Source organism: Apostichopus japonicus, chromosome 23 (assembly GCF_037975245.1).
Source record: "Apostichopus japonicus isolate 1M-3 chromosome 23, ASM3797524v1, whole genome shotgun sequence".
NCBI classification, from domain to species: Eukaryota; Metazoa; Echinodermata; class Holothuroidea; order Aspidochirotida; family Stichopodidae; genus Apostichopus; species Apostichopus japonicus.
The window spans coordinates 14,598,871-14,612,432 of record NC_092583.1 but is presented as its reverse complement, the minus strand read 5'-3'; the positions used below and the strand labels follow the sequence as shown (position 1 = coordinate 14,612,432).

Below are 13,562 nucleotides of genomic sequence, written 5' to 3'. Positions count from 1 at the left end.
ATTTAGAGCCCACTCTCTGAATTATAACTTTAAGCTATATTTTCTGAGTTGATTATTTCAAAAAGATCTTGTGCCTTAACGATGAATAACACCTCGAGTTTGGTTTCTAAGATTAACCAACAGCAATTTTTTTCTTTCCCATGTGGCTTTTATGAATGGAAGTTTTCAAGGCTCAAGGATAAAAGCTACTTTGCTTATATATATATGCAGTATAGTCTTCATTTTAAAACTTAACCTAGACAAACACCCACTGCATATCTTGCAAATTCTGGAGTTCGTAGAATATTCATCTACCAATCCATTTGATGGATGTTATTCTCGGCATCAGAGAATAATTCAGGAGGCAAAGGCAAAATTGGCAAATTAATTGCTACGCATATTCGAATACAGCCTTTTTTTCTTCTTTTTTCCATGCAACCATAGGATTTCAATAATTCATGAGACATAAAATTTATAAACCTCTTAAACTACGTACTACCGAAAAATATGCCAAGTAAATTCTACTCTCCCTCCCCCCCCCCCTCCATCCATCGAATGTGCTTTTTAGGTCCAAATGGCAGCTTTAAGATTTAGGAATTAGTCATCCTATGTCTGTTTATCATCCCTCCAGATATATATATATATATATTAAAATATAGTTTTTTTTCAAGGCTTAATTTCAACTGTAACAGTTTTATCTTTGAGTTTCATATCAATGTGTTTAAATTATTTATTACTAATCAGCAGGCGTTTGTGGGTGTATTGATGTAAATGATTACTAAATGTTAACCAACCGTGCGGTTGAGACCTTTCATTAATATCATCCTATGTACATCATTTCCGGTAGACTCTTTTGTTCTCTTTTTTTGGGGAAGGGATTTTTTTCATGGTCATTTGTTTTCTCTAGAACTATTTGAACGTACACAAAGGCTCCTTGCGATCATCAGGACAATCCTGGAAAAGTTATAAAATGTTTTCTGTCCAAAATGTCAAATGTCATCGGAAACTTATGAATTTTTTTCTTAATTAGTCTTCATAAAAGTCTTGTGTGTACTGTAATGTACAGTATTACTGTAAGTACTACTGTACTGTAGCTGCAGTGCAAACTGCTTCCTGTGATGACAACAACAACAATGTGATCACCAGTTCCTGCCAGAATGCAAATTTGGTAGATACTTTAAACAAAATGGATGAAGCACAGGCAAGGGCGGATGAGATAATAGTTGGAGGAGGATCAGATTAGCCATGTAATTACCATGTGTTTATTTCATTTAACTGAAAGTTTGTCACATGAGATGGGAAAAGTTGTAACATCATGAGATCAGGCATCATAATAATAATAATAATAAATGATAATAATGAACTTTGATAATGCGTCGTTATCCATCAAAAGACTCTTGATGGCGCTTATGAAAACAGCAGTGAGAAAGTCCATAGCAAATAAACAGGCAAAGAATAAGATAAGAAAATGTAAAATTCAAGTAGAAGTCATCAAGTTCTAGAAACAGATGACTCTTCAGAGTTCATTTGAAGGACACAAGATAAAGAAGGAGCTTGATGGATTCAGGTAATTTGTTCCAAAGATGCGGGGGTAGCAAAAGCAAAACAGCAGGTTTCCCCAAGATATGTTAGTGGATTTTGTAGGAACTTTGTGATGTGGGATTAGGAACTGGGTTGTAGCATGGGATTTGAAAAGGTTGTAGCATGTTATATTTTTACCTGTAGGAAAGGTTTGTTTCATGGGGGGAGGGGGGTTCATATGCTTTTAATTTCTCTAGTCTAGTCTGCTACAGAATAAATCCTAAACTAAAAATTATTGAGAATTGAAAAAAAATTCGAACAGTCTCACAACCTTAGCTTACCTTACTGCAACAGATTCTTCATCCAAGCTTATAATATTTAATTTAGATATTTTTCACCCAAATACATTTCAAAAGCCATGAAAAAGCAGCAGGTGATGGTTTAATATTGGGCCATTTATGAATCATCTGTTTTACAGACCAGAAGATGATGACTTTGTTTGAGATATGTGTGCTAAGGTTGACAGTGTAACTAGGTATCAGTAATCAAATTAAATTACAGTATCGCCCCATCTGCGGTTGGAATATCGAACAGCTAGCACTTTGATGGAAAAAATGTTAAGTTTTGAACATGTTCTCAATCTGTTTATGATATTATACAAACAATTGAATGCAGTCAAAAGTTTCTTAATAATAACTGACTTTTGACAAGATTGTTTGAGGCAACGACGTTAAGCCAAGCTAGCCATACAGTACACTATACTGTGAATATGTCTTTAGTTGATACAAGTGTGGTTATTGGAATGATAAGCCACTTGTGTCTGCCCTGTGCATATCAAATGAACCAACTTTATGCGGTGCGGCTGTCGACAGGGAAGACCAGCACATCCGAGTCTTGCATTATCTGGCTAATATTGCAGCAGCAGTATCATACATATAGCTAGCTCTCTACGTCACTACCGACTTGTCTCACATGCATGCTGCTCTCAAATGTGTATTTATCTACGATGGCTAGTTGTCCTTCGCATGTTTCATGCTCGTGTCGTTACATATTGATTTTATATTTTTTGTTATATATATATACAGTATGTATTTTTCTTATGGGGCATCAGACCAACCAACCAACACAGTGAGATGTTTCCTGTTATAAACCTCTAGGTAAAGCTGTTGTGAGATTTTCAGAATGTTTTACTAATGAACTTAAAGGCGGGAAGGTCAGTAATTTGTATTCGGGGCTTGGCTGATAAGTTCGGGACTGAGAGGAGCAATCAACTGAATAATTGATTAGACGAAACCTTGTTTATTGAGACAGCATTAGTCAAGCCCATTAGGATAGCCTGGATAGTTGAGTTCTGGTTGTCATCGGCATTGTGGTTTGTCTTTGGAGATAACTTTATGATTGTAAATTAGATAGGTGCGTCTGCTCATTATTTTTTAGTTTCTGATTATAGTGATTCCGTAGAAACAGGTGGGAATCGAGTGAAACACTTAATGCTGGAAAAAACTACTTCATAAAAGTACATTTATATCTTGTATAGCAATGTTGGACAAATCAGTGTGACCCAACTCTCTAAATAAAAAATTAGTATACAAAAGGTATATTTAAAGATGAACGATAGTGATTTTTCAGCATCGACGAAAAAATACGATTTTATTCAAAAGTGTTCTAGTTGGTTTCCATATTACACATGTGAAAATTCAAGTCAATCCGATGTTGGGAAAGGCTTAAAAAAAATTCCTAAACTCGTCGATTTTTTAAACAAAAATTGGGCTTTTCGCGAACAGCGATATGATGATCACATGATCTACAGTGACATGTGACGTCATTATGATGATAACAAAGTGAGCTCGGCGTAGTGTACTTCAGCAGTGTGCACTTAGTGTGTAAGTTTAGTTGCAACTTACTCTATATTGGACTCGACAAACAAACCTAAACCAGAGAGGAGATTTGATACACTGCGTGAGACATTTAACGGTCTAATTTTAATAAGGTGTTATTGTTCCTGCTTTTTCTTGTCGTTTTAGTGAAGCCGACTGCCCCAATGTAAATTACGGAATAATCGGTCATATAGAGCCATCTCGGGCTCAATTGAAATTTGCGTGAGGCAAGGTCACTAAAGTAAAAAAAGTTTGAAAGATTGATGCTTTTATGCCGCATTATTTATATATATCCCGATAAATGCAGTAAATGTTGGAACTGGAAGACATGTCAGACGTGAACAACCTAATGACTATGTGAGGAGAGAATCCACGTGCAAATTTCAATTGGGGCATGGACGTCGCTTAGGCAGAGTTTTTTTGGGCAGAGATGTGTTTATACCCTCCAAACCACTTTAAATGTAATACGAATAGGAAATGTGTGTATGCTCGAGCGAAACAAAACATCGTGTAAGTATTACTTACGGTAGCGCACACTGTCACTTATATTTGCACAGTGTGAAAGTACCGTTTGCGGACCTACGTGAAGTTGGGCTAAAATACGATTCCTCCTGAAGCCCAAACCATGAGGCATGCATGTGAATAAACGCAATAGGCATTGCATGTAGTGAGAAAATTGTTCGAGCTAGACTAACTACTCGATTGAGTTCAAATGCGGTTGTATTTCAAGCTCAATGAAACCTTTCTGTTGGATTTAATGACGCACGGAACAAGGAACGTTTATGTTTTACAGTAGGCCTAGTGCATACAAGCGAATCTACTTTGTTTAGAACTTTGGATTTTCTTTCGGATGTTATACTAAACTACGTTTGAGACTGTCATCACTATTGTTATTGTGCCAGTTTGACTGGTAAGTGAGCACATTCATACAGCACTCTGTATAAAACCCGCCAAAAACGTGATCTTGAGATTTACGTTACTTTGGGTCAGCTTGCGAGTTACCTCTTCAGATATTGGAAATCGTTGCGAAATCGCCGCAAATTTCGTAAAAAAAAACTTGTAAACACGTGGTGAAGAAATCAAGAAACACCATGATATTCATTATCTATTTATGTCTTGAACATTACGCCGGAAAATAACAGTTATGCTGACACGAAATGCACGCACAGCTCCGTACTGAACAGTGCACAACAGAAAAGATCATCACAGTGACGTCATTCACTGACCTGAGGGCTGTCCAAGGTCGTTGCAGTGTTTGCAAACTCCTAAATTACGGAGACGAAAAAACAATGTTTTAATTCCCTTTTTTATAACTTTCCGGTGTGCTATTTGGAAAATTAAAAAAATATGTTGCTTGGTAACCAATAAACTACATTATATATGAAAATGAGAGATTTTTTTTCTGTCACTATCGTTCTACTTTAAAGAAAGTACTATACAGGTAATAGCAACATTCCCAAGCTTTACTAAGCCTAAGCATATTAGTACTAGTAGCAATATGCAAATAGTAAATTTTATCTAAAAGTTTCAAAAATATAAACCATATGTATAGCTTTTTAAATAACACTTGCAAAGAAAGCATTAAAATCAAGCTTATTTGACTGTATTTTAATTAGAACTTAGTACTGTATCTGAAAAATAATCAACATCAAGTACAGTAGTTGCTTTTGATAAATTTATACAATGTCCAATGATTACTATGTTTGTGAGCAATTTGAGTCACTTTTGTATCTTGGGTGGCCTATACGACTGTGCTTCAGCTTTTTCTTGCTACCAGGAACTTTCTTACCATGCAGAAGTCAAAAATCAGATTATAACCGATAATTCCGCTAGGACAGATTTTTATGGCCGTCAAATTGTCCAGTGGTCCGAGATGACCAGATTTCTGTTCGGACAATCAAAATCAGATTTGGAGGTTGTCCAGGGGAGAATGAGTTATTATTAACATCAAATTTAGATGGCATTGTTACTAAATATAGTCCCCAAATTGTTAACTATTTGCTTTAATATATATGTCCAATGATTTCTATATGTTTGTGAGTAATTTGGGTCACTTTTGTATCCTGGGTGGCCTAGCTGTACAACTATGCTTAAGGTTTTTCTTGCTGCCAGGAACTTTCTTACCATGCAGGAAAGGCAAATATCATATTTATATATTATTTAAGTCAAATTCAGATGGCATCGTAACTAAAGACAGTCCTGTACCTAGAACGAACTGGTAACCTTTTAACACTGTGCGCCCTCTATGGATGTGTAGAATCTGGAAAATTCTACACCAATGACAAGGTATCCTTGATGTGCAACATTTCAATGGAGAATTAACAATTAACTTTAATACCTAAATTGTAGTGTCCGAGATGTTGTAAATTGAAAACTAAAAAAGAAGAAAGAAAAACATCAGAAGTGTTCAACTTTTTTTTTATAGAATCTTACCAGACTTTACAGTTGTATCAAATTTGTAGGGTGATGATCAGGTGGCTTTATGTTTATTTTGCCAGATGGGATTGTTCAATACGATTGGTATGGTTTTTACAAGTGATTTTAACATGGCTTAAAGAATTACCTGAAACACACATCAATGCAATGAAAGACAAAGTATTTCACAGTTCTCTATCCTCCCTCCCCCCTCCCCCCTCCTCCCCCAATCACCACCAAAAAAAAAAAAATTATGACAATTAAGTTTAAAAATGGAAATTATTTCCTGTTGAGTATGAATGCTTCTTTCTAGCAAGAAAACTTTATTAAAAAATGCTGACTGAAAAGTACTGGTTCTTGCTTCATGTAACCACTTTGGTATAAGGAGGGGACATTTTTCAATAATCGCTGATGACGTTGTATATTAGTTCAAACTGTGTAACTTACATTAACATCTGAAACTTATTCATGGGTAATCTAGGATTTAAGAGGGTGCTGCTGTCCCTTTACCACTAATTGGAAACAAAGATACAATTTATAATCATGTACTTACCCTACCTTTTATGAATATGCATGATATCCTATGACTGCATAAACCATGGTCAAAGTTTTAAACAGTGGGAGTGGCTACCATCTAGGTACTGTCTCTTCTTTCTTCTTATGATCATTCATTCCGTCAGGAAGGACACGCCAAAATTGATGGTTTTGTTGATTCTGTGGTCACCTTCATGCAAAATTATTTATGTCGTAGAACATATATTCAGTCTGAATTGTGTGTTTGACTGACGTACAGTGGGTTTTTGAGATAAGACCTAGACTTGCGAATGATAAGAAAAAGACCTTGGTATAAATACGTGGACAAAATTGAAGGATGTCTCGAGACACTTGACTTGTTGGGTGACATTGATGGATCTAATCATGTTTCCCTACAGAGAGTGATCCATAACATTAAATATTCATGAGATGCTAATGTCACCCTCTTTAATATAATTAGCTAAGTTTACAATGCTCTCAGTTTTTAGATCTGTTCAATGTTAATTGTGTAAAAGCTTGTGATAGTGGATGTATCCATAGGGATATGTCAAATTTGAAGGATTTCCAGTTTATGTTTGAATATTTACTTGTCTTAATCAGAATTGTAGAAACTCTCAACCAATTGCAAAATTCAAGAGTATTTTAATGATCTTTGCCAAGGATCATGTGTATAGTACTGGTTCTTATGTACTGTACATAGTACTTCACTAGATAAACCATCATGATATCAGTACTAATGTAATGGAACTGAGCTGTTCCAGATAATTGGTTTTTAGGCCCAGGCAATATTTTAGGGTGAATGTTTCCAAAAAGTTTTCCTAGCAGTTTCATCACATAAACTCAATTTCTGTTTTTGCCTGATCACTTTGGCATAAAAACTACCATTGTTTGTTCCAATAAGTAGGCTTTACAAGTCTTGGCTTTGTGTTTCTAATGCTTGCTTTATCCAGAAGCAAATCTCTTCTCTGATATCTGTGTAATGTCCACATTAATTTTTTTTCTAGTACAATGCTACAGAGAATATTCTCCTTACTCTTATATGCTCCGGTACAACCACTGAGATCATTTCTATAGTTGGCTGTTGGGCCTGACATCCCTTCCTAAGGAGGAGGAGTAGGAGGAGGAGGAGGAGGAGGAGTAGGAGGAGGAGTAGGAGTATGAGGAGGAGGTTAAGAGTCCTCTTACCTCTCCCCTTCCCACTCATATCATTAAAAAAAAAAACTTCCCACTCATATCAGAAAGAAAAAAGAAGGATAATTTAATGTCAGATGAGAGCAATGCATCTGGGGAGGGTAATTGGAAGAATGTTACAAATTGGCTATAGGTAAGGTAGATCAGAGTGCATTTGTACAGGAGACATGTGAGTAAGTTAAGGAACAAGAAATTATAGTCAAAGATAATAAATGCAATGCCAAAAACACTTGTCGAGTAAATAGTAATCTTATTGTTCATCACTGTGCAACATGGTGCTCTTCATGTGAATTAGACGCTGTGAAAACAGTCAATGATCTGGTTACTTATATACTCTATCTGCAATTCATGAGGGAACTTAACATTACTAGTTGTAAGCAATCACATGTTAGGCTAGGTTCGAGCTGTACGTCTCTGGGAACGGGAAGCCAATTAATAGGTTGATAAGTAAAACGACAGACTTATATAAAGGAGGGATTTTCCCAGGGACATTATATAAAATCTGGGGATATTTCCTGGAACACTGTCAGTCCAGAGACGGGATGTGAAATCTGAAGACTGTCCCTAGAAATTAGGGATCATGTCTGGTCACCTAAATTTAAGTTTTTTTTTTTGGTTCCAGTAATTAGATAGAGTAGTTGGGAAGAACCCTTGTGACTTATTGCTTAAAGCCATTTCAAGAATGGCTCTCTGTATATTGTGCGAATACTGAATACTGGTACCCTCTCTTCACAGTACTGTACAATGTGAGCATGCATGCCTGGGAGAAAATATATACCAAAGTTTTAATGTGCAGTATAAAGTGTTGGAGCCTATAGCTAATAGTGGCATTGGAGATCAACCAATGATAGTCAACTGACAAATGGTAAAAAAAGGAAATTTGCAGGTAGGTTGACGTTATGCTGTGGGTGAAAGTAAGTGTCTGTGACAACGTGTTACGGCATATCCCCCATACATTTAGTGTACATTTCCACATCAATCACGAAGATAAACATCTAAGCTATTGAATTACCATATTGTCCGTATTCAGTGAGGGTTACTTCATGTAATACCTGGTTTTTGACGTGAACTTTGTTCAGGATGTTTATCTGATCGTGCAATAATGTTTGATTGATGATGTGAAGTTCTTTTTTGTTGGAAAAATCTGCTCAGAAATTAACAAGTTATTTGTGTAGTTGTTCATTTCATCAAATTCAAGTTGTTTACCAGTTGACCATTTATTGTCTGCAAACCCAAAGAGCAAAGTATTTGGAGATAACAGTCACTTTTCTAGGGAATAATTTTTATCAGCAAACATTTAAATCAATGGAAGCTGTTTCAGATTGCTTACAATATTGGCACCATTAAGTCGTTGTGATGTCGCATCTATATCGATGGAAACTGATTCGAACTTTGCAGCAACACCGCTTGGCACTATTCTATTTTATCGGAAGTGGCAAAAGCACCGAGGAAACCCCACAAACCGAACCTGAGAATAAGGTACATAGATCTTGTATATAAATAAGTAGATAAATAACTAATAGTAAACATGAGAAAGGGTGGTAATCTCCAATGGTATATTTCTGTCCTTTTCTGTTTATCCTCCCAGAAATCTTCCTAGGGATCCAAAAATCACGCCGCTGCAACCTTCCAAAACATTTGTACATTCTTCTTATATCGGGTTCAGGTCATGCCTCAACCTGATTGGTCGTCCAACGAGATAACAGCTTAGGATGTGGGAAGAGTGGGTCTGCTGTCACATGTGTAATAGTGGTTGTCCTTAGAATCGTCGCAGTGATTTATGTGGGTCCATGTGGGTAGTCACTCCCACCAAAGAGTCCATCATCTCAGATCATCCCACAACCCTTAAAAAATTAGAATTTTTGGTGTGCTAATAACTTCCAGGTATTTACCTGTTCACACGAACACAGTGTGAAATCTGTTGACAGAAGTTCTTTATCTCGTTATCAGCGATATACTGTACCTTCGTGTTTGGTGATAAAGCAGATTACAAGGTTACTTGCTCCTACAATTCAGCTGTGCATATTCACATATATAGATACCACATGTCATAAAATAAATCTACTTTAGTTTGGCAATCTGGCAAAGTACACTTTCATTGTTACAAGGTTGAAATCATTCTTTCTATGCTTACTCTGTATTCTATATCATAGTAACTCCTCCAAGAAGCAGTGCCTACAGCACTCTGTAGTGTAACTGCATACATCCGCTTGTAAAAGTAATGGAAAATCACCATTTTTTCATACGGTATTAGCTGAACTTGTCAAAAGAAGGAAAAAAGATTTAAAATTGTTTATTTCTATAGTTTTAGGAAGGCATAAATTCTTCATAAATATTGTCAGTGCTGGACATTGTCCTTTCAGACAATATCCTTTTATAGATATATGTGAAGAAGGAGATCAGTTGCCACACATAGTAGAAGCTGCATGTACTTCCTCTGCATTGTGTCTGGCTAAGCGGCTGGCATCATTATACAAAGTACTGCTGTAGGCTGTTGCCATTTTCTCAGCTGATTGCCTACAGTAGAGTGATTCTATTTGGTTATAGACTGCCTTCCTTATACCTTTGCCCATGAGCAGATGTACCTATTTCTGGCTAATTAAGGGCTATCAGTATTGAAAACATAGAGATGTCCTAATAGTACCCGTGTAAGAAATGTCACCTGGGCAAAGTCTCCCAGATCTGTACACAGTGCCATTTCCTTTGGGCCTGAGTCTCATTCTGTCCGACCAATGGTGCTGATTATTTATTATTTCTGGGTAAGGGCTACAATAATGTCTGCTTTCCACCAAATTCTACTGTGGACCGTTGTCATTTTATTTTGCCTATTGGCTGTTTACAGTGTCATTCGTGGGCCAGCCATGGGTACTTCTTTTAGCACTCTCATCCTTTTCAATGGCAGCGTGTAGGTGTCATTATCTATGTATGTATGTATTTTAGATCCTCCTGCAAGCAGGAACTTGCGAAGAAGCCATCATTGGCTTATCAAAGCCGCAAGCTGACCGAAGTCAGTCTCTTAGATTCATATTTAACGTCCATGATTATGAATTGTCAATTGTCAACAATTCTGTAACTGGACGACATGTATTAACCTTGGAGTGACTCGAACTCTGGACCATTTATGATTGAAAGTGATCTACAGTGTTGATCTACAGTGATCTACAGTATGATCTACAGTGTTGAGTCCACACTGTTGATTAATTGGCCTTCTATTGTTGGCTTTGGATTTGATGTCATACTTTGTGTCTGTGGACCAGTGTCTTTAAGTCTGTCTGCCTGTAGACCACTGTCATGGAGTCTTCAAGAGCAGTGTGTTGCATATGGCCAATGCTTATACCGAGACTAATCAACTTTGATAAAACAGCTTCATTTATATGTGTAATTGTTTTAGCAGGCGGGAAACAGATGATGATATCGTTGTTGCAAATGTAGTAGTAAAATAAAACCGTCTTCTTCTAATCAGATGAGTTGATAGGCAAGCAAAACATGAGGACGGAAGAAGGGACAGATAAATGTCGAGGATGTGAAGATAATGTCATTCCTCATCAAGTCTGCCGATCAAGACGATGCAGCCACTGGTGTTGTTATTTCAGGTTTATAGCAGGTTCTGATTGAACAAAACAACTAGGTACCGTACATCCCGTTCATTGTTAAACGGTTGACTAGTTCCCTGTATTAGTCGATAGCTTTGTATGTTCAAAAAACGAGTTTAATCCATAGAATACTCTTATTTTAAGTTTTTACATCTTATTAGAGCTCTACATTCTCATAGCTGTACTAATGAAACTGCCTTCAAAAAAAGGAGTCGATTAAAAGTCGGTTATTTAGTCCTTAGATTTTCTCTAGTTTGTAGAAACTTTTGGAGAACGTGTAGACTATATGGAGCAGTCAAATCCTTGTGCTATTGTTGTTGTTGTTAAAAGATATAATTAACTCATCTGTGAAACAAAGATTCAAGGACATGTTTGTCTTTCATATTGTAGTCCATTTATGGCCAGATACACTCAAAGAGTTAACCTTTTGCATTGTCACAAAAGTGACCTATTTTTATACTTGAATGCATTGTTTAAGGCCATGACTTGCAGGTTTTTGGTATTCATGTATTGTTCTGTCTACTGACCAGTAACAGTAACCTTAAGGTATGCATGGGTATGCCAACTGAATAGCGATAGAGTGCGAGGCATGTGTGGCCTCTGTTAGGCAGAACTTTATGCAAATTAGGAGGCGGTTTCTAAGGGGAGGCAATTTTTTTATAGAGCCTCAGGAAAAAGAGATACGTGGAGAAAAGCTTTCGGGGCTAGTGTAGTAACACCCACTTGTCCGGCCGTTGAAAATTTCACGAAAAGGGATGGAATTATGCGTACTTAGCTGGCCGTCTGAGAATTCTGATAGGCAGCCTTATAAGAGACTGCTGCAATCTGCAAACATGAACAACCTACAGTCCATGGCCTACATAAGTAGGCTTTCTAAAGAGAGGTCTTCAAAGTTTAGTGTCCTTTCTTCTGATGGAATTTATAGCTTCCGATGTTTATGACAATAAAAAAACTTTTGGGACTGATTCTTGTAAAAAAAAAAAAAAAAAATTGGATTTTAGGTAATCTTAAAGTTTTGTAAGTCTAGACTAACTGCTGATGCTCACTTTGAAAAGCAAGGTAACATTCTTCAGGTTTTAAACATTTGTCATGTACAACATTACTGCCACAAACTCACAAGATAGAGAATTTCTCAAGTCGATTTAGGTGGCAAAGAAATTAAGCATAGCCACCTTCCTTAAAGCAGCTTTCTGACCGAGTTTATTCGGATAAACTATTTGATACTAAATCTATGCTCATGACAAAAGTAGTGCAATATAGTCTGACTTAGTCAAGTTTTATTTCAAAATCTGATCGATACTAAAATATCAGAAGTGTCCGGGTGACATATGTATGGATGTATGTATGTATTTTAGATCCTCCTGCAAGCAGGAACTCACGAAGAAGCCATCATTGGCTTATCAAAGCCGCAAGCTGACCGAAGTCAGTCTCTTAGATTCATATTGAACGTCCATGATTATGAATTGTCAACAACTCTGTAACTGGACGACAAACATTAATCATGGAGTGACTCAAACTCGGGACCTTATGATCGAAAGGCACCGGCGTTAACCTCTGAGCTAACACTCCCACTCCTAACATATTGTTGTGGATATTGTTGTCGGTCACATGGTTTCAGTAATTACTTACTGATTAATCTTCTAATTAGGTATAAATCAAACCAATGAGGGTACCTGTCTTAGTTTGAGCATTATGCAACATCCTGTATTATATCACAAAGTAAATATGATATCAAGGTTATCCACTCATCCATAACATTGGTGACTACAATAGCAGGGTATAGTTCAATTGAATTGAATTTATTACTGCTTACTTACCTTTAACCTCCCCCACCCCCACCCCTATTGCAGGCAGTAAGGTGGTATCACAATGCAAAATGCTATAGAATAGTCAAATTACTACTGTATAATATAAGTGCAGAGATTTATAGCAATATTTGTACACAGCAACCATAAAGTTTTAAAGAGAGAAATATTCAGAACATAGGAATTTAACTGCTACACAAACTTTGCACTCTCCAAAATAAATATACCAAGCAGATTGTTTTAACATAAAGGATTTTAGACGTAGTTGCGTACAGCTTTCCATGCTTGACGTAATCATACAATTACGCAAATCATGACCTTTCACCTGATACAAAATTTGATGTTTTTTCTCCCCCTCTCTTTTTTTTTCTCGTGACGCATAAGGCCATGATATAATACGGTAGCAGTGGGTTGTATATATTTCTGTGTATTTTCTATATAGCTCCATTGTGTGTTATTATGTTGATGGTATATACCTTCACTGTGTGGGATTCCTCTCAAAGGTTTACAGAAAGTGCTGGTATGGAGGTATAACGTGTGTGGCCGGGGCATTGTTCACTTATCCAGGCCTAGAATTCCACAATTTCAGCCACTTGCTAAAGGAAGCTGGTGCTTAAAAAATCAACTGACTAAAACGAAAATCTTTT

General features: G+C 36.7%; 1 protein-coding gene across 6 annotated transcripts in view; it reads left to right on the top strand.

The window, feature by feature from the left end:
* The window catches only part of LOC139964547 (voltage-dependent L-type calcium channel subunit beta-1-like), a 119,603-nt gene that overhangs the window by 45,002 nt on the left and 61,039 nt on the right, over positions 1 to 13,562 (top strand). Inside the window, exon 1 of one of the 6 annotated variants that reach the window (XM_071966189.1) lies at positions 8,475 to 8,996. The exons of the other annotated variants lie outside the window; for them this stretch is intronic. Within the exon in view, the coding sequence (XP_071822290.1) occupies positions 8,874 to 8,996 (123 nt within the window). The 5' untranslated portion in view covers positions 8,475 to 8,873. Of the gene's footprint in view, positions 1 to 8,474; positions 8,997 to 13,562 lie in introns of those variants that run through there. 6 annotated transcript variants of the gene reach the window in all.